The 21,877-nt window shown below is 43.2% G+C and overlaps 1 protein-coding gene across 1 annotated transcript; it reads left to right on the top strand.

Moving 5' to 3' along the window:
- Positions 1-5,828: 5,828 nt before the first annotated feature.
- On the top strand, positions 5,829-13,711 carry FAM124B (family with sequence similarity 124 member B; the record flags this gene model as incomplete). The annotated part of the gene is made up of 2 exons (XM_081051813.1): positions 5,829-6,560; positions 11,603-13,711. 2 exons carry the CDS (start codon positions 5,829-5,831, stop codon positions 12,245-12,247), a joined length of 1,377 nt encoding a protein of 458 aa, XP_080907939.1. The 3' UTR covers positions 12,248-13,711.
- Between the last annotated feature and the right edge of the window lie 8,166 nt (positions 13,712-21,877).

Below are 21,877 nucleotides of genomic sequence, written 5' to 3'. Positions count from 1 at the left end.
CATATGCTTTTGTTTTGTCTAACAGTATACTGGAACTAGCTTTCTAGGTTGATCCGTAACCAATCTCCCTCACTAAAACGATTATGAAATATTTCAGAAAAGTCTAAATACAATACAATGAACATCCATGTATCCCCCCCGCCATCCCGCTTATTAAATAAAGATAATGAGTACACTGATTGATCGCATTCCTCCCAGAGCTGAGATAACCACTATCTTGAACTAGGTGTTTCTCATTCCCATGCATTTCTTCATTCTTTGATTCCCTAGGTCTATATCCATAACCATTGGAGAGTCTTTGCATATTTCCAAATTTTATATAAATGGTGTAATTTATATAATTTTATATAAATGGCTTTTGCTGCAACTTTTTTTCACTCGATGTTTGAATGAGATTCAGGGTCAGGTTCATTCATTTCCCTTAATGTAGTGTATTCAACAGTTCAATATCCATTCTTCTAATGATGTGCATTTAGGTGGTTCCCTCTCCCCTCATGTTTTTTCGCTTGTCTGTCTGTTTGCTATTTTGATAATGCAGGTCTAAAACATTCTTGAATCTGCCTGCTTTTGTGCATATGTGAGAGAATTTCTCCAGAGATTATATCTGGGGAGGGAAACGCTGAAGTGTAGGGCATGTATATCTAACCTTACTGGAGAGTGTCAATCTACTTCTCTCAAGTTCTTTGTTTTTACAGCTGCACAGTATTCCATTAAAATCATGTACATTCATTTATTTATCCATTTCTCACTGCATTTGCTGGATAGTTTGGGGAGGTTAAAATGATATTACATATAAAATCTGTTATGTTGAGACAATTACCCTACTAGAGCCTTTGAGAGCTTGGAAGCCCCTCTGGGGTACTTTAGCTTATTTGATCCCTGGAGAGTGTCAGGTCAATTATTACCACTGGTACTTTTTATCATCAGTGGAGATGATGAAACCAATCCTGAGGAATTAAGAATCTCAGATCCTCGCTGGGTGAGCAGCTGAGCTCGGTGGAGCGGCCCATGTCTCTGGCTCACAGCTTGCCCCACTCTACTTCTCTGCCTCCTTTCCCAGTGACTGAGTTGGTTCAGTGGAGAACTATAACTGCTCAGAGACTGGGAAACGATGTCACAGCAGAAGACTACGGCAAAGAACAGGAGGAAACATGCTCTTTTTGTTGCACCTGTGAAAACGCAGGGTATCAGCTCACAGGCTGCTTCTGGGTTGCATTGTCCCGGAAAAAAGGGGGAAACAGATGGCAATTTAATAGGAACCTGATAGCATTGTTTTGGGTTGGGCAGGGGGTATTCTTTGGGGATTAGGAGAGAAGCTTTCAGCTAAGGGCCACACCCTTGGAGGAGGAGTTTGCTGTGGCCACCTCCTCCCACCTCTGCCCTAGGAGGAGCCCAGAGAATGTGGCTGTACATAGGCTTCCATTGTTTCCCTGCTGCTGGTTCTGCCAGGAATCTCCTGAGAAGCCAGGAGCTCTGACTTGAGGGTATAGGTGTGTGTGTGTGTTAGGAGAAGGGCTGTGATGGTGAAAACTAAGGACAGGAATAGCACTGAGGCAGGAATGTCTAGGATGGGGAAACACACGTTAACCAGAGGTGTCTAGGGCATGGCACATGAACAATGTGAGTAATGTCCACTCCTCTTCCTTTTTTCTTTTTATGTACTGGCTGTGTGCCCTGAACTTGAATGGCTCTTACCTGAATAGATAGAGCTGCTGTCCATTGTTTCTCTTAGGAGTGGTGGGAAAGTGTGGTTTAAAACTAGAATTCCAGGCTCTGCCATTAACCAGCTGGGTGATGTTGGGAAAATCTCTTAACCTGGGATATTTATCCCATAGGAGACATCAAGATTCCTTCTTCGCTACAGATTTATTGAGCACCTACTATGCAGGTACATGGTTGTAGGCTGCTATCAGGGGTTGGAAAATAAGCATGAAATGATCCTTTCCCAGGACCTTTTCTTCAGGTATTGCCTCAAGTTCTATAATGCCTAGCCCTTGGTGAACAAATTGGTATCAGACAAAGAATCACAGTTAAGGTTGCTTGGAGAACAAGGAAAACAGAGGCTTGAATGGCTCTAGGTTCACTTGGTGCTTCTTTTGAGTTTGCTTCATTGAGTCACAAATGTTCTGAAACACTGAGTGAAGATGTCTGCCCAGCCATTGCTATTTCCTGACATATCCTTGTAACCTAACACACAAACACCCACACAAGACAGGGATGACACAGTCATTCTCCACTTCTTCCTGGATGCCATATACGTGTTGATGGTCCCTTAAACTGGGCACTCCACAGTCCGTCCTCTTACCTTTCCTATCCTCGTCATGTATTCTCCACCTGAGTCATCACATGCATGCCCATGGTTATCTAAACCCATTGCTGCCCCAGCCCACGTTCTCTGGTCTACAGCTCTCCTTAAAGCTCTATGTTAAATGGCAACTGGATATCTCCAGTCTGATGTCCCACAAGTACTTACACTCACTATGTCCAAATGGCACCCCCCATCCTCACTCCCAACTGGCCTCTTTTTCCAGTATTTTCTAATGGGCGACTGACAGCCTCAACTAGGCGCCTGTACGTACCACCTTGGGAGGCCTCCTGGACCCATCACTGCAGCTTTCTGCCCACGTCCAACCAGCTGCCAAGCCTGCTCATTGACTGACTTTCCCTATATCACTCCTGTTCATTTTCCTCAGAGCATTGCTGCTTTTTTTAGAGCCAACTCTTCTGTGGTTCTGTTCCCACTAGAAGAAAATCCCAACTCTTCAGGGTGACCTGCAAGGCCTGGCTACCCATCCAGGCTCTTACCACCTTCCCCTTCCTTGTGCCCACCCTCCAGCCATCTTGAGCTGCTTGCAGGTCGCCCAGTGGGTCATAGGCCCTACACTCTTCTCCAGATGTGGTTGTTCCCTTGGCTTCCTTGCCCTGGAGTCCCTCCCTTTGCAACAACCCAAGCTCCTCACTTGGCTACCCCCTTCCTCTCACTTCTCAGAATTTCAAGTAGCATCTCCTCTTCCTGGAGGCTTTCTTGGCCTCATCTAGGCCAGTGGTTCCTCGTAGGGATGTTCATGCCATCCTGCAGTGATCTTTATCATAACTCTGATGACATCATTTAAGGTGCTCCTCTAAAGGGGACATGGTGAGTGTCTATTCTCAGCCCCTCACACAGGGCCTGGCTCTCCACATGTGGGACACATAAACACTTTTTATAAAGTAAAGAGAGAAAGACAGTTTCTCAAAGTTATCTTGGGGGGTGGTGGGACCTCAGGGTTTTAATGTAAGCCAGTGTATTTCTGAGACTTGCAGTAGGGACAAATCCCTGTGGATGTCCATGGGTTCCAACATACCTTCACAACTAGTTGACTTCTTGGATTTCCTTGTACCACCTGTCATCAGTCCTTCCATGGTGCCGTGAGGAGTTGACTGACTGGCTGCCATGCAGGAGCTGGTGACTGACAGATACCGGGGCATCACTGCCAAGTTTAAGAAAACTTAAGTTGGAGAATCAAGTGTCAGCTGTTGAAGTACCGGGAGTCAAACCTGATGACTTCCTCTCGTATTCACATCTGTGCCTTCAACAGAAGCAGCTTTGCAAAAATAAAGAACCCCTTGGAATCTGAGGCCCAGAGAAGAGTCTGGCTGCAGTGGGTGGAGGGGGTGAGGAATGGAGGCATTTCCTGTGAGGGTCAATATTTCAGGTTGTCCTTGGAGAAATAGTTGCAGTCCATCAGTCAGAAGAAGACTGGTGGTACCCCGTCTCCCCTGTGCCCCCTGTTTTTTTTTGCACTTTGTTTGCTATCAGATTAATGAAATCTTTTTAGTCCTGACAGGAATGACAACCTCATGAAGAAAAATGTATGTTTTCTCACTGGATGGAAGATTAAAACAATATTAAGAAGCAAAATCTTTTCCTATGTAAGGGCTTAAGCACTTGCCTTGTACAAAATGTTGCGAGTTAATATCTTTGTCTCAGGGGTATAATTTTTCTCCTTGAATCTTCAGAGTTATTTCCAGAATTATACTGTTTTGAAAGCCATGTCAAAAGTTGAAAGTGCCCGAGTACAGTCAGCTCAGTGAGTGGAAGCACAGGGGAAAAAGAGGGCGTCACACTGAGGGATTGCCATTGCCTTCAAAAGCCAATGTGTAACATGAATTTAGATTTAAAAGAAAGAAAAAAAAGCTTGAGAACTATAATGCTTTAAAAAAAAAAAACAACTAATGAGTTTTGGAAAGTTGAAGCAAAATGAATTTAACTACTGAGTTTCTGATGGTAATTAAGAAAACTCATCTGTTATAAACTGTATTTATATGTTTTTCTAATGCCAAACGTTTGGACTTAGGAAACTCAAATGATTAGAGGTTAGATTTAGAAAGGAAATCTGAGTAGAAATGATTCCTTTCCATAGATAACAATATTTGATGTTAAGTTTGATTATTATACTCTTAAAAGAATCTACATAAGTACAATAAAAGGATAAGTTATATTTTTCATCACAAAAGTGCTATTTAATTTGTAAAAATTTAAGTTGCACTGTGCTCCATGATAAGCGTTCATAAATGGCTTATTTTAAGAATTACGTTTAGAGTGTGCTTGTCCGTACACATCAGAAGCACAGCTATCAGAATAGCAAATAATTTTCAAATGGGTATTTAGTACACATTAGGGTGGGTGTTAAGTTTAGTGCTTGGATATTCTTACTGAAGATTGTTCATTTTAAGATTCAATAGCACACAGAGTCTCTGGGAAATTCATGTTCTTTGGTGTCTGTTCCTTAGCTTTAGGAAGAAAATCCAGGCCAGGATTTCTGCAGCCCAGAGATGCATTTCCTCTCTGGTTCACAAGGGGACCTGTCACTTCCTGAGTTCAAATCTTCCCTCAGCTAATTTTTAGCTGTGAGTATTTAGGCAAGTTACTTAACTTTTCTGTGCCTCAGTTTCTTCATCAGTAATTTAGGGATAATAGTCTCTTCTTCATAGGTTTGCTGGAAGATTAAATCAATTTATGTATAAAGTTTTAGGACAGTTTATGACTGGTGCCTAGTAGATACTCAATAGGTAGGAACAAAGATTATTATTGATGTTGGCGAGCTCTCACTCTTTGTAAGGAATTAGCATGCATAAACAGAAACTGAGTTTCTCAACATCTTTTTAGCACATACACTCCAGACTTTGCAGTAGAGGAATAACTTTCAGTGAACAGTCCAAATTATTCAGACCAAGTCCCTTCTCTCCAATGCCCTTACATGAATTGTTCAAAAACAAAATAAAAAGACAAAAGGGGGAAAAAAAATCCTGGCAAGGGGACAAGTTTTGAGAATTGTTTTAAAGCCGTCATTGTATTCAGGTGGCCTGCCAAGCTACTGTAAACACTGTAAGGAGGAAATCAGAACCCATTGTGGATCCATAAAATGGATGTCTTTTCAACTAGACAGATTGCTATCAGCCTGACAGAGCCGACTCATGTTCCTTTCTGCCCGGTCATTTCCTTGACTAAATGTCTGTAAGAACCTCCCACTCGGGTGTTGCTCAGGATTACAGGTTTTTAGGTCAAACAGGAACCCTGGGGAGCGCCTGAAAAAGCCAAACACACGCAGTCCCATTAGCAGCCTCCGGATGACATCAACCCCACCGCTGCTGTGAGTCGCGGAGGCTTTTGCCTGCATTGGTGGGACCACCAGCAAAGCGGCCGGGAGCGCAGGTGGGCTTTGCTCTGACGCAGCTGCAAGTTTCTTGCTGGGCGGCAGGTCGGCGTGAGAACCGTCCGCTCCTTCGTGCATCGCAGAAGCTGGCCCAGGGGGCCTCCACGCTTTGTCAACGCGGGCAGCTCCAACATGGACGAGACACAAGAGCCTTTGGCCATGACTGTCCATCTGCTTGCCAACTCTGGGCATGGCTCGCTTCTGCAGCAGACTCTGGACCAGCTCCTGGACTGCATTTGCCCAGGGGTGCGACTCTTTCTGGTGTCAGAGCGGGTTAGTCCCGTGAAGTACTATGACAAGGGCCACCCCAAGCGGTCCCGGTTCCCGGGGATGTCTGTGTTGCTCTTCCTGCACGAAAGCCTCGGCGAGGAGCGGCTGTTCCGCGTGCTGGACTCCCTCCAGCACTGGCCGTGGCAGTGCTACCCTGCCCCGAATGCCCCGGGAAGCCCGGGCCCCTACATCCTTGCCAATCAGGAGTTCTACAGCCTGGACCACCAGATGCCCGTCTGGGGCGTGAGGCAGGTGCACTGTGGCTCCGAGATGCTGCGAGTGACGCTCTACTGCAGTTTTGATAACTACGAGGACGCCATCCGCCTCTATGAGATGATCCTGCAGAGGGAAGCCACCCTGCAGAAGAGCGACTTCTGTTTCTTCGTGCTCTATGCCACCGAGAGCTTCGCCCTTCAGCTCTCCCTGAAGCAGCTGCCCCTCGGGACGTCCGTGGACCCCAAAGATTCTTCAGTGCTGCAGTTCAAGGTTCAAGAGATCGGCCAGTTAGTGCCTCTCCTGCCCCACCCATGTGTCCCCATCAGCCGCACCCGGTGGCAAACGCAGGACTACGACGGCAACAAGATTCTGCTGCAGGTACTCCTGTCCAGCCTCGGGGGTCTTGGAGACGCACAGGGGACGGTGCAATTTTACATCTGAGATGGGCCTGAGAGATGGTTTAATGGAGTGGTTCTCCATCTTCCTTACCCATCAGAATCGCTGGGGAGCTTTATAAAATTCTCAGGCCAGAACGATGGGAATCTCTGGGGTTGCCGAGGCCTGGGCATTAAAAAAAACAACAACAAAAAACTCCTTGGATGATTCTGATATGTAGCATGTACTGGGGTTGAGAGTCACTGGTCTAAGAAGGTGGGCAGATAGCTGCTAATGAACCCTGTATTGATTGATTGCTTGTTTTCAGCAAATAAGTTTGGCTCTTCAGAAAAGGTGTATATTCCAGAAGCTAGTTTGGCATAAGCAAGCACTTGTTTCTTTCCATTTTATCAACAGACATTTCGCTAAGTTCATCTTTATGTTCTTTGTTAGCCATTAACAAAATCATCTCTCATGAAGTATGTAAGTAATTTACTTTCTTCTTCTGTAGCATTTCTTGAAGGCTCCTTTCGCATTTCTGAGTCTCCCGGTGATAGTCACTTGGACTCTATTCCTCTCTCTTTGTTCCTCTCCTCATTTCCTTTCAAATTCTCCATCCTGGCCCCCAACCTATCCCTCACAGCCAGACACACACACACACACACACACACACACACACACACACGCAAGCACGAGCGTGCACTTTCCAATTTCCACACTCTCATTCTCATTCAGCACTTTGGTTTATGCTGCCCTGAAAGAACACTTGTAGGTATTGCTCAGAAAGCTGCTGCTATAAAATAACAGGTTAATATCAGTGGTTTTAGTTAATCAGTTAAAATAAGTACCTTTCAAAAGATCGCTTAATTGGAAGAGACTTGTTTCCACTCTTAAGTAAGCAAGTCTGGCGCTGTTTCGGGGCTTCTTGTTATCTACATAATTTGTTTCTATGCAATCTTTTTCCTCAATGTGGGAAATCCTTTTTTGCTCTCTCTTGGAATCACATTTAGTAAGAAACGATATTATTTTCCCTTCATGAGATCAGTCTGCCCCTTAACAGCTTAATCATTTTTCAATGATGTATATTTTCTTGTTTCTCAAGTGTTTAGAGTCAATTGAGTGACAAATGATCTTCCTAGTGACAAATGACTTTCCCGTTCATCAAGACACTTGCTAATGTTCCCTGAAACTTGAAGAAATCTAGCTCTCAATTTGTAACAGTTTACAAATATTTCTTAGAAAGATGGGCTCTCAATGATCATAATTCCTACAAATGCATTTCAATTTACTTTTTGGCATATTCTCCCTCAAGGGATTTATCTCAATCACTCAGCATTATGTTTCTTCTAAAAATATTTTTATTCCAACTGCACACAATTGCCTTCTTACATTAATAACGTTGTGCTCGCTTTTGCCATATACTCTAAGGATCTTAGACTTCTCTTCAAAAAGGGAAAGTTCACGTTTCTTTGTCTTAACAAGATTGCAGAAATGGGCAGCCATAGGATGAAAATCACTTTTAATTTTCTTGCAAGACTTCCTACCTACCTAATGTCAAATTATCAGGGACCTAATTTATAGGTTCTATATTTCTATGTGCGAAAATTTGTGTATTTTTTAGGGATTAAGCTTTATTTATTCACCCAACAGACATCTAGTGATTGTTTACCTTTTGTTAGGCACTGTGCCTCGTGCTGGAGATACAGTAATGAAGACCTACCCAAATCTCTTTCTTCCAGATGGCAAAGTCTGTAGGAAGATCTAGAGAAGTAAGTCGGCAAGTGCACACCAGTGTGGTAACTACCGTAAAGTACAGGCTATGAGGAGAACTAATGATAACATTAATTATGATGATAACAAACAACTCCTTTAGTACGTCTATGTCCCAGGCACTATTATCATTTAATCTTCTCAATGACCCTATGAAACTGGTCCTTATTATTATCTCCTTTTATAAATGAGGAAACTGAGGCGCGAGAAGATGAGGTAACGCGTCTAAAGTCCCACAACTAATAAACGGCAGAGCCAATATTTAGGGACGTCTAACTCAGATGAAATGATGTGTAAGCTTGGAGTTGACCATGAGTAGGAGTTTTTAGGAGAAAGGGTTAGAGGGGACATGTCCTAGAGAGAGGAAAAGTCTTGTACAGACACTGGCATTAGGAAAGAACAAAGGATGTCCAACAAACTAAAAGAAGTTCAATTTCAGCAAGTAGAGCTTGAAAGGGAGGAAGTGGTAAATTGCCAGGCTGGACTAAAAAGGGGCAGACTGTGAAGGTTGTGGTAAGCCCTACTAAAAGGCTTAGATTTTATCTTAAAAAGAGTAGAAGCCATAGAAGCGGGAAAGTGACATGATCAAAACTGCGTTCAAACTCCTCTGGTAGTGGAGTGGAGAATGGATTAGAAGGAGGTAAGAACATACACGAGGAATCCCTTCAGACTGCTGTTGCAATAATTCAGATGAGAGATCATGACAGGCTGCCCTCCGGTTAATGGCAATGGGCCTGAGAGACAGGAAGACCTCAGAGATCTTTGGCCCTTGGGCATAGAGAAGGGCAGATGACGTTCTTGTTTGGGCAACATGGGACTACTGATGCCATCTTCTAAGGCAAGGAAAAGAGTAAGTGGAACAGATTTAGTGTGAGGAGGCAGATGAGTTCAGTTTTGGACATGTTGAGTTTAAGGAGCTGGGCCTGCAAGGCAGTTGGACAGGTAGGTATGAAGAGTAAGAGGAAGAGCTGAGCTGTAGTTTCACTTTTGGGAGCCTTTGTCATTTAGATAATAAATGAAGGCATAGGTGTCAATGAGATTTCCCTGAGAGAGAGTGTAGAGTAAGAAGAGAAGAGGGCACAGGGGACCAGTGAAAGACGATGATCTGTAGTGAAATAACAAGGAAGAGGCTCTTTCCAGTGGAAAGGCTGGATGGACAAGAAGGAGAAAACCCAGAACACGCTAACATAGAAGCTTACGGAAAAGAAGACTTCAGATGTAAGAGACAAAGGTCAGCCTTGTAAAATTCTGCCAGAGCTCAAGTAAAAATTAATGACAAAGAAGCTGATTGTAGGTGACCTTGTCAAGAGCAATTTCAGTGGAAAGGTGGGAGGGAAAGTCAGAGAAATGAGGGAAGGTTAGTGGGTAGGAGAAATAAGGCAAGATTAGTGTGGACAAATTTTATAAAGAGGTTTGTTTGAATGTAAAGGAGAGGAGAGAGAACGATGGAGGGGGATAGACTGAAGTATGTTTAATTGCTTTTGGGAAGGAGTCTGCAGATTGAAAAGGTGGAGAGGAGAGGAGAAGAAAAAAGAAGGGAGGAGAAGAGAAGAGAGGAGAGGATAGAAGAGAAAAGAAGAGCAGAGAAGAGAGACTGAAAAAACAAGATAATAAAGTGGGAGAGAAAATGAATAATTGACAGGGTGAGGTCCTGAGGAAGGCAGAAGGCAATGGAATTCACAGCACACGTAGAGGCTGGTCACTTTTGTTGTGGAGAGGATGGGAAGTTGCAGGTACTGAGATTGGGGGTAGGAAACAGAGTTGCTAACTAATAATGGCATTTGTTTTCTCTGTAATTTAGATGGTGAGACCATCTGATGAGAAAGCACGGGTGGAGGAGGGAGATGGTGCCACTGAAGTTCGAGGACAGTTTAGAAGGTTTGAAACAACCTTGTGGTAAATGGAGAGAGGCCACTAAGGAAACATGAGGACTGGCAGGTGGCCCAGGGAAAGCTGGAGACCACGCCTTCAGGGTGGTGCCAATCTGAACAGTTGCTTTTCTTCATCAGCCTGGGCACAAGTTCAGAAAATGGGAGCAGGTGCGTGGATCCAGGTTTGGGGTTCTAGGAAGCCTATGACTAAGAGGGAGCAGAGCAGGAGAGATGGAGGGACTGGAATATAAAGAAATGGTTGAAGTAATGGTTTTCAAACTCAAATGGGCTGTGGAAGGCAGGGAAGGTAGAAGGAGGCTGAGGAGAGAAAGTAGGGAAGGACATGCTTGTGGATGTTGAAAAGAAGATGTGACAGGAGAATTGAATGCTGGAGCTGAGAGTGCTAGGCTTAAATTGAATCTTCCAGAGGTGGAGCATTGTAAGGGGACAAGGCCCAGTGGAGGGGCCATGGGACGGGGTGAGCAGAGTTGAGTGGAGGGAGGCACTGGGGTGGCTCAGCCAGGCCCGCTGACTCAGGCTGTGCTCAGACAGGCACTTCCTGGCTGCCTGAGACGTCTTGGTGCTTCAGGACCCATTTTGTTCTGATCTGAGATTGATTTAGGAGGTGAGGGGAACTTACTCAGGCTTCCTTTTCTGTTCATCACTGTTAGAAAATTAAATAAAAGCCCCAAGAATCAAAGTTATGGATTTCCCCATTTTCACTTCTGGAAAATGAAAACACAATCAGAGAACTGAGTAGTTTTTCTTCAAATATCATGGACCCATTTATTGTTTTGCTGTTGAAAATTAGGTCTTAGAAGTTATCGTTTTTTTCAATGTTCTATGCAGTTAAGTATAATCAATGAGAAAATGAACCCTAAGAATAAGCCATCAGCACCCAATGCTGGTGAGACTGTGAAGCAGCAGGAACTCTCACTCATTGCTGGTGGGAATGCAAAAAAGTGCAGCCACTTTGGAAGCCAGCTCGTCACTTTTGTGCAAAAGTAAACATACTCTTCCTGTCAGATCCAGTAAGTGCTCTTGTTGGTATTTACTCCAATGAGTTAAAAAAAAAATTAGAAAGTTATGGGTGTCCTCTGCTAGGTTGGGAACCCTAAATGATTTTTGAATTTGGAAATCCCATGCCAGTTTCCATTTCCAGAAGAAAAGACTTCATTGGATCAAATGAAAAAGTAAACCATAATGCCAGAGGATACTCCACGGGGCAAAGGTGGCTGCTCAGGCCTCTGAAAGCTGGCTTATTGCTTGTTTTCCATTCAGACCAGCTCCTGAAAGTTGGCTATGGGCATGGCATGGCAGAGGGTGAATGGGACACAACCTGGTCATGGTACTTAGTGCATGGAAAACGTCTGTTATGTGTATTGCTCTTTTCCTTTCTCACAGGTCCAGTTGAATCCAGGACTTGGTGTTAGGAATGGCGAGCTTTCCTTCCTGAATGGCACCTCAGGAGCTGACACGCTTCCTCAGGGCTCTAGGCCTACCCCTGCCTCCACAAGGCGGACCCTGGAGCTGAGGAAGCGGAGAAGCGGGGGCAGGAGGCTCAAGGTGGGTTCTCCGGAATTCCCTGAGCCCCGTGGGAGCCCAGCACCAGACAGCTGTAGTGGCAACTCCTGGAAAAGCCCTGGTTGCTCATCGCAGGCCAGCAGCCCAGCCTCGGGTGCCCAGCTGCCTCTGCCTTCTTCCCTTCTCAAATCCGGGGCCAGAATGAAGGTCCTCAGCCAGGGAAACAGCTTTGAGAAGCTGGAGGCAGAGACGAATGTTGACACAGGCTGCACCGTGATCAATTCTGAACCCAGGCAATCTTTTCTGAGTGGATTTCCAAAGGGTCTGCAAACCAGACAGCCACTACCCTGCTCCCCAGCCTCCTCCTTAGGAGCAGCTGCCTCCAAAAACAGCAGGAGCTTGAAGGAAAGGGTCCATCCTTTGTCACTAGCTGGCCAAAGGGACCTTAGTGCAAGGAAGATAATCTCAAAATGTCCCCTTCATCTTCCAGTTCAGGACGAAGAGAAAGAAGAATTCTTTATATAGCATAAAACCAGCGTGGTTTTCTAAAACACAAGATCAGATACAGTATTCTAGAAATGAAACACTGTTTCTTGTTCATCTGAGGGGGCCTGAATGCTAGCCATGCACAGATCTGTACCGATTTTCTTCCAAATGTTCAAAGTCTAACGGTGCTGTAAGTGGTTATTCACTTGTCATCATGATCATAAAGGAACACGGTCCACATGTAGGGAAAAAGCTCCTTGCCTCCTGTCCTTGGAGACACACTAACCCAGTTGGGAGTGTTGAGTTCAGAACCTATCAGAATAATCGCATTGTATGCAAATTAGTTGGATGTGCCATGCAGTCAATGTTGATTAGTGTATGTAATTTGCTTTTAATTTTTACTGGGGTTGCATAGCTCATGCCCCTAGACAACATGGACTAGTTATTCTTTAGTGGGTTTCTTTTTTCTAATTTTTATTTTTTATGTGACCTCCTTTGGTAACTAGGCCTGTTCACTACATACCCTCTAGTGAGTTTGCCTTTAAAGTTCTTTGCATCTGGAATGAGTTAATATGCAAAGTGTTTTGAAAATTAGAAATAATAATTTCTTTTTCCTGTTGAATAAGCAGAAACATTGGAAGCCACAAAAATCAGGTTAAAAAGGAAAGCGAGGCTCTAGGGTTTTCCTGCTCCTCCATTTCTCACTTGTTTCTGCACTACTCCAATGGGGTCAGTGGTTCACGGCATTAACCAGAGCGGAATGTGACATGACCGGGTAACGCGAGATCTCCACTGAACATGGCAGGAAAATTGGATTCGTTGGGTCACCCAAGACTCGGGCTCTTCTGGCCATGTTTGAATTCCTAAATTCCTTTGAAATACTAATTAATTAATTAATTAACGAATTAATTCATCGATACATTCATCCATTTAGTAAATACTTATTTGAATAAGACACTGATATATGGTACACATATACATTCTGTGCCCATTAAATCCACAGCGTTCTTGGTTTCACCAGTATGAGAAATCCCTTCTGTTAACTCTGAAGGATATGTTGAAGTCCAAACTTATCCTTCTAGAAACTTTTCCCACAGTTGAATCCCACACTTGCCGGATGTGGTAAGCATTCACAACCTGCAGGAAACTAGGCATAGTCCGTGTTGCAATTATAATCGTAATGGACAAATTCTCAATTGACCATCTGCTGCAGTTTTTTGGTTGGGTCTCTACACACGTTTAAAAAAGCCTGAGGTCTGTGTATTTCAGTTAGTTGATAAGGTTATTTGACTCTGTGAACTTCCTTGTCCAGGACAGATGTTACATAAGACTACAAATGCTGATTTAACTGGACTTTCTGGAGACCTGGTTACTTAGTACACCCAAATGGGGAGAAGGATGAAGTTTATGTCCCAAGACTAGGCTGAATTTGGGGTGCTCTGCTCAGCTTACAATAGAAATGGATTAGAGTTGCAAATGGACAATTATAAGACTTTCAAATTGATTTTTTTGTTATTGTTGTTTTTGGTCTTTACAACATCAACATATTCTCATTCTCATTTTCTTTCTCTCCCTCAGATTAAAGGTAGATCTTAGAAAGTGGAATGAAGAACTTAGTTCAGGTATGGTTTTCGATAATAACATTTTGAAAAATGAAAGTCTTTTTTAAGTTGAATTATTGAGCTGCCCTGTACATTCTGACATCTCTTTCCCACCTTTTATGAGGTTACTTAAATTTCTTTAACATAACACATGGGCAAGAATATAAGTGCATGGAAATCATGAAGAATATTGAGAAATGTGAATGAATACCTTGCAAAATTGACTTGTAAAATAATACATTCTTAAAATATCACCTACTCTATCTATGTCACCTACTCTATGATATCATCTACTCTACATTGGAATCCAATTTACAACATGATAGGATGGAAATACGAGTGGGGTAAGGTAGAAGAGGCCCAGATTTGGGGTTTAAGCTTAAAAATTTACTATTTATGTGACTTTGAACTGTCAGCTTCTTTGATCTTCTGTCGCTTATCTCCTGTAATAAAAGGTTGTTAAAAGAATCAAGATTATGCATATGAAAGCATTTGAATATTGCTAAGCATTATAAATATGCAAGATGGTATTACTACATGGCCCGTCAGACCCACATTTTAAAAATGTCATGGCAACAAAAAATTTTTTTGAAACAAATTTTGGTGAAACCAGTGATACAATAAAAAATGTGGTGATATAATGATTACAAATAAAAGAAATCTTTCTAAGATTTTTTACTAGGTGTGCTATTTAGTTTCATCTATCTAAGACGAAAATTATGGATAGAAAGAATTAAGTAGATCAAAACATCAAAAGAGATTGTATGAAAGGGGTTAACTATACACAAATTTAATCCAATTCATCAAATTACACTCTTAACTATAATTATACTGTATTCCCTAAAATGTAAAATGTATCACTTTTTAAATCAGAGGGACTCCTGATGATCAGATTATTTTATTTTTCCTTATAAGTGTGTTAAAAACCAGTTGCATTGCAGTTGTTTGGTTATTTTTAACCTATTAATAGTATTTCACACTTTTTTGCAAGCATTATTTGGACATTGCTAAACATTAATAGATACGATAACATTTGGAAACTTGTGACCACATTTGTCTATTAGGGGGAGTAGAGCAAGAGATTTGGGGGTGCATACACCTTGATTTTGGAAGAAATGTGGACCCTCTGCTCTGACGGACTTTGTCTAGGGACCCTGGTCCTTCCACCTCTCCTCCAACAATCTGCCCAGAGGTGCTGAAGGCTCTGAGAACAATGTTGGCAATGTGGGGAGGGGGAACCGCTTTCTTCCTTTTCAGAGGAATATGGAGAAAGAGGAATGGAAGCTCAAGAGAAGAGAACTGGAGCCACAGTACACGCCCCATTTTCTGTTAATTAGAACCACCTAAATTTTATCTCCATGTTATAAAACTTGCTCAGAAATTCCTGAAATAGTACCGTCTTTCTTGTATCTTCTCTAAACCCTCCTCATGCATGTGTTTTTCTCCCTTCTCCTTTCTTTCCCCCCTCCCTTTCAATTGCTTTTTTCCCCTTCCCTTCTTTTCCCTTGTCTCCTGTGTGTGTGTGTGTGTGTGTGTGTGTGTGAATTTGATTGTCTCTTCATCCTTCACTCTGTCTTAAAACACTTTGTCTTTGCAGCATCTACCAGGATTCCTCAAGGGGCTGACTCATAGCAGCAACTTCTGAACAGGCCCCTTGGCTTAGCTCTGAGAAAATGAAGAAGAGATCCTTCTCGGAGGAAATTCTCCCCAGTTTCTAATTTAGCCTCAAGATCCTGCTGTGGGACTACTAAACCCACATCACTTAGCAATGTGTTTGTCTCTCCCCTCACATTGTCTCCTTTCATACCTACTAAACCTTTCTCTGAGGTCTGAGATGGTTCTGGAACATTTTTCACAATTAGCAATTTAAAAAAATGGCTGTAGTGTGTGATAGCAAAACAAAAGGTACTATGACCCCAGAGAGCACATAAATAATAGGGTTGATTTATTAAGACTTGATCCTGTTAAACTTTATTTTCAAATACGTCACTTAAAAAGTCTAGTTATTCCAGGGAACCTATCTGGGCTACCAAAGATACCAGAAGGTCTCTGGTTAGCATGAGAAGAAATGTACTGCTTTCACAAATTCCATTTGGAGCATGTCTGTTCCGGACAGGCCCTTGTTCCATTGGCGCTGCCTCCATTTCTCAGGTGTGTACTTTTCCTCCATTGCCTGTTGACCGCAGACCTACCACAGCTCACAGCAGCGCCCTCCTCATCTCGTCCGTCCTCTTTAGTGTAGGAGCGTCACAGTACATTCCCTTCATTGTCTGTGCTGTTGTGCTTTCTCTGAAACTCACTCCCAAGGTTTGGCCTCCTCCATCCGTTCCACAAGCGTGTCCTGTGCACCAGAGCCCAGCGATGTGTATGTCAGTACCACACACTTCCTTCCTCCCTCTCCAGGAGCTTGTCCAGGCTCCCAGGGCCTTAGCCAGTGAGCCTCACTTCAACGCAGCAGGTTTTATCTCCCAGACACAGAGCCACCCTGGAGGGTCACAGCAGAAATGAAGCTGTCGCTCTCATCACAAGGGTGTTTGAGTTCCCACAGGCACAGACTGTGGTTGATTCACGTTAACATCCTTTATGAGTCATGGTCCTTTTTGTATCCTTCTCCCGGGAGAACATTTGCATCTCAGAATTTTCTCTTGCTTAGCTCAATGGTCTAAGTCACAAAACTAAATGTGGCTGAATTTTAGCAGGACTTTTTAATGAGGTATGTAAATATTTCCCTTGTTTTTCACCCTGTCATGAGTTTGTCACTAGAGGGCACTGTTGTAACACAATCGAATATCACTTTGGGGTTATCTCCAAACACTTTTTTCTTCTCTGCTTCGTTGCAAAAGAGGACAAAAGAAATATTTTAAAATTAATTTATGTTCAGGAAATTTCCCAAGAGAAGTCTCACTGGGAGAAAGAGACCACTTGAAACACACCCCATCCCCCCTCCCCTGGCAGGCATGAGACAGACTCAGCCAATCAGGGTGTATTCTCCCCGGGGTTTTGATGCTCCTCTGCAGGGATGGGGAGGAGGGAGACTTCTTTAAGGTGTGTGTGTGTGTGTGTGTGTGTGGTGGGGGGAGGCAGGCAGCATTGTGCTGATCCTGGGGACAAGTGATGTCAGTCTTTGGCTATGGAAACCTTAGTCTGCATTTGTCCCAGGGCCTGATTTTGGTCATGATTCTACCAGCTCACTCTCCTTTTGTTCTTGTGCATTTTCTGAGCCTTGTTCTCTAGCCTTGAATCATTCTCAGCTTGAAGCAGCCAGAATCAGTTCTGTTCTTGCACCAAATCCCTGAGATTGATACAGAGTGAAACACTAATAGAGGTTAAAACCGAGTCCAAAACCGGGGCACTGTATTAGGGAATTGAATTTTCAAAGGGATTAAATGTTAAAAACTGTTCATTTGGGGGCTCTGTGTCTCTTTGAAGTTCTCTTGTCTTTAATTCTTTTGACTCTTTTCCTTCTGGGTTGCTTCTTTCTTCTCCCTCACGGCTGTGACAGTAAGAAGACCTGCCCCCCCCCCCCTTTTAGTAGGCTAAGAAGGAAGCAAGATGAGACCCCCTCTCCTGGAGTACGGCTAGGGGATCTGCCTCCAGACTTTCATTCTTGCTAGACATAAAGAATCCTATGGGCTCCATGTGGTCTGGCCTAGGTCACCAAGACAGGGACTCAAATTAGAGCCCTTTCGTTTACAAGCAAGAGGGACTGAGACCTAATTTAGACAAAAATGAGAAAGAAGGAAAGCTACTGAGTCATTTACTAAAAGATGGTATCAGGGAACCATAGTCCCAGCATCATATCTCACCAGCAGAGCTCCCTGGTGGAGAGAGGGAGTCTTTTCTCAAAGTAACAGAAGAAAATTCCCAGAGAAGGCTCTGATTGGCCTGGCCTGAGTCACATATCCATTCCTGGATGAATGACTGACTGGATGATAGTTTCTCTGATTGGTGAGGCTGTGGCTTTGTGTGTATTTGTGTGAATGAGAGTTGGAGACACATAGGGAGGGAGTTAGCCCCACTTGAATAACGTGTACCCCAAACAGGAAAGAGATCTTTTTATTAATCAGAGGAAGTGAGAAGAGATGTCAGCAGGCAACAAAAATAGGCATTTATTCTTGGTCAAAACTGTAGCTGGTAACAAAGGAAGAGTAAACACCCTCTGCATGGTCCCCGGATGTGGCTCCTGGTCACATCTTCCTTGCAAAGAACATGTCTTTGAAAACCAGAGACCTTCTAGCATCTGGCCTCCATCAGTCTGTTTTGTTTTCTTTAGAGCCTGTGTTAGTTTCCTAGTGCTGTTATAACAAATGACCAAAATGTCATTGCCTAAAACAACAGAACATTATTCTCTGACAGTTCTGGAGGCCAAAGTCCAAATTCAAGGCGTTGGTGGGGCCATACTCCTTCTGGAGGCCCAAGAGGAACATGCTTCCCTGCCTTCTCAGCCTCTTCAGGCATTCCTTGGCTGTGGCTGCAAAACTCCAATCTCTGCCTCCATCTTTACGTCACCTTCTCTTCTTTATGTCTCTCTGTCTCTTGTAGGGATACTTATCATTGGATTTAGGGTACACTTGGATAATCCAGGATGATCTCATTTCAAAATCATTAGCTTAATTACATCTACAAATACTCTTTTTCCATATTAGGTCACATTCACAGGCTCTAGGGGTTAGGATATGGACATACTATATTTTTTGGGTCCACCATTCAACCCACTAAGAGCCCTTATAATTATATGACCTTTTCTGGTTTATTTATTTATTTATTTATTTATTTATTTATTTATTTATTTATATTGTCTGTCACTCTCCCTTCACCGATCCTATTTCTCTCTCTCTCTCTCTCTCTCTCTTTCTCTCTCTCTCTCTCTCTCTCTCTCTCTCTCTCTCTCTCTCTCTCATACACATACACACAAATATAAACTCCATCAAAGTTAGTACCTATGTGTCATCTTCATAACTGTGTCCATAAATCCGAAAACAGTACCTGAACCAGAGTAGACGTTCAGTGAGTATCAGTTGATTGAATTAAAAAATGGATGAGTTGATCTCCTTGGATTTTCTCCTGTTAGCATTTTATCCATACATTTAGTACTGCTCCTAACCCTTTGTGTTAGGGTTGGATGTGCATGTATCTCTAGCCCTCATTTTAATACACACTCTATCTGAGGCCTGTTTTTCATAATTCTGGGTGATCGTGTCTGCCCTTTAATTCATAAGAACAAAACGTATGTGTCACATTGTGCTAGATGCTGACCTAGAAATTAATAGTAGGTGAAGACATGTATAAATACATATGTTTAGTTTTATTTTAATTGCTTATCCAGCTGTAAATAGTTTTGGTTTTTTCCCCTCATTCTAATATTTTTCTCATCTCAAATTACAGGTTAAGTTAGCCATATTGGACCATGTGTGCTCAAAGCTTTTAAGTTTTCTTTTTATTTTTTTTTGGTTTAACTCTCCTTTTCCAAGTTAGCCACCTTTCTCAATTTTGATTTCTTTAACTTGGCCTTGAACAATTGAGGCATGAAAGGGAGGCTTCAGATGGATACTAAACTGGTTCCAATAGGTTGATAAGCAGAAGGCTAAATCTTGTTTTTGACGGACTTAAATCTAATTTAAGAAAAAATCATAGTTAACATGCTCTATCACCCGAGCTGCTGCCTCATCAGCCTGAAACAACTATTGGGAAGAATGGAGTAATTTCTATTGAGACACTTCACAGCTACAGAGATAATTAAATGACAGCCGTGATGCCCCACAACTTGGAGGGTTGGTGTATGACCACCCATGTGTGTTCATGGACATTTCCAATGGCCTCTCAACCAGTCTTTCTTGAGCCCCTACCACCGAGCAGTACAGGACTAGAGGCTGAGGAGCTCTTTGCCTGGTTGGGGACCAGAGGGATCAATTGATTCTTGGCAGGTTTCTCATGAGAGGAAAGTTCTCAGATTGTTGAGGAAAGTTGTCAGTGTACAACAGGGAACCAGGTTTCAATTACTTTGCACATTGCAGTGCTACATGAGCAAGCTTTAAAAGGGCCCCGCAGACACCACAAAAATGTTCCTCAAGTGCAAAAGCATTAAAACATAACCGTCTTGCTATAGAAGCTGTCCTACAAAACCTGACACAGGACTCGTAAGGAATGAGAACCAGACGAGGAGCAGATTGCGAGATACATAATCAGAGAGCCAATCTCCTCCTTCCGTGGTTACTCACCCGTTTTCGCCACACAGAAGGGGGTCACACCCATGCAAGTCTCAGTGAGGCTGAATAATTTAGTGTGTGACTTGACTTGGCGAATATTTGCAGTTGGCGTATAAAAAGGAGCTATTCCAGTGAGGCAATTGAGGTCCACTTTCTAAGGAAATTTTCTCCCTTTTGCTGTGAACATAATTTAGGAAAGAGGCAAAGGCATTACCCATGTCCTGGACAGTCTTTATTAAATCTGAGAAGTGCCTTCCTATACCTTGTGAATCTAATCTGCTGGACACCATTGAGTTATACTACAGGCTGGCATATTTCTGCCCTACATTGTGCTAGAACTAAGATGATAAATTTCTGTGCCTATGTTAGGTTTTGTAAGACGACTTCTGCAGAAAAGCTACAGAACTGGATGAAAATAGAAAGGTACACAGTGAAATAAACTAGTATCTTCTTGGCTGTCACATGTGACTGTTGTCAGTTCCTTTGCTCCAAGTGGAGTGAAGGGGAAAGGGCCCAGGGACAGGCAACAATGAGAGATATTTTAAAATTTATTAAGAAAGAGGTGCCAGAGCCTCAGGTTGTACACAAAGGCAAAAGCTTTGCCTGGTTAAGTCGATAGTTCCATAGTGTCTACTTAACGATCCCTGGGTCACAGTTGCATAAAGATCCGGAAAGTCCACTGTCATAGGCTGAGTGAGTGTCTCGGGGCTGGAATGACTATTGGTACAGTTCTGTCCCATGAGAGAGACTGGAGGAAGAAAGGAGTGTTGTGTCTCTGGTGGGTGATTTTATTATGCAGACAAGGGGCTGCTGGGGGAGAGGGAGAAGCGAGCGTGCTGGGACGAAGGCCAGTCACAGGTCCGTGAGTGGGCACAGGAACAGGTCCAAGATCTCACTCTCAGTTGCCTGTGGCCATGGCAATGGAACTTTTGTTTAGGGTGACAAGGGCTGAGCCAAGTTCCCTGAAACTCTGGGAGTTGCCATAGGGAGAAGTGTAGGAACTTAAGCATCTCAGAGATGGTGGCTGAGCCAACACAGGCTCAGAGCCAGAGCTCACTGGCTTTGGCCCTGGAACTAAAGTAAAGTCCTTGAAGAAAAGACAAAGTGAGACTGGTGTGTGTGCGTGTGTGTGTGTGTGTGTGTGTGTGAGTCTATGAGGTGTACAGTCTTTAGTAGGGTAAGAGTAATCATCACGAACACTCAGTATGTCTGAGGCACTGTTCCAAGAAATTTTTAGAGTGCAATTCAAGTTCTAAGGTTTATGTTCGCTCATTGAATCCTCACAATCACTGTGCAAGGGAGGTGATTAGTACCCTCATTTGACAAATGAGAAAACTCAGGCAAAAAGAATGCAAGTGACTTGTACAACTAAGAGGAGCCCCGGTTGTCCACCTCCAAACTCCTGACTCTTCATTACCTCCCCATATGTGGTTGGCTCAATAATGGCTCCCAAACGTACCCAGTCCCCAATACCTGGAATCTATGAATGTTACTTGATGTGGTGGAAGTGACACTACAGAGGTGATTAAGAGTTGTGAGATGGAGAAATTATTCTGCATTATCTGGTGGGTCCTAAATGTAATCACACGTGTCCTTACAAGGGGGAGGCAGAGGGACGCTTGACCACAGAATAGGCAGAGGTGACGTGAAGATGGTGGCAGGGAGAAGAAAGGTGATGTGATACGAGGAAGGAGCCATGAGCCAGGGAACACTGGTGGCTTGCCTTGTGGCACCCTGATTTCAGCCCTGTCAGAGCCCCATTTTGGAATTCTGGCCTCCAGAATGATAAGATAATAAACTTATGTTGTTTTCAGTTACTAAGTTTGTGGTAATTTGTTATAGCAGCCATAGAAGATGAATAT

Source organism: Rhinolophus hipposideros (assembly GCF_964194185.1).
Source record: "Rhinolophus hipposideros genome assembly, chromosome: 6".
NCBI lineage: Eukaryota > Metazoa > Chordata > Mammalia > Chiroptera > Rhinolophidae > Rhinolophus > Rhinolophus hipposideros.
This window is presented reverse-complemented; position numbering and strand designations above follow the sequence as displayed.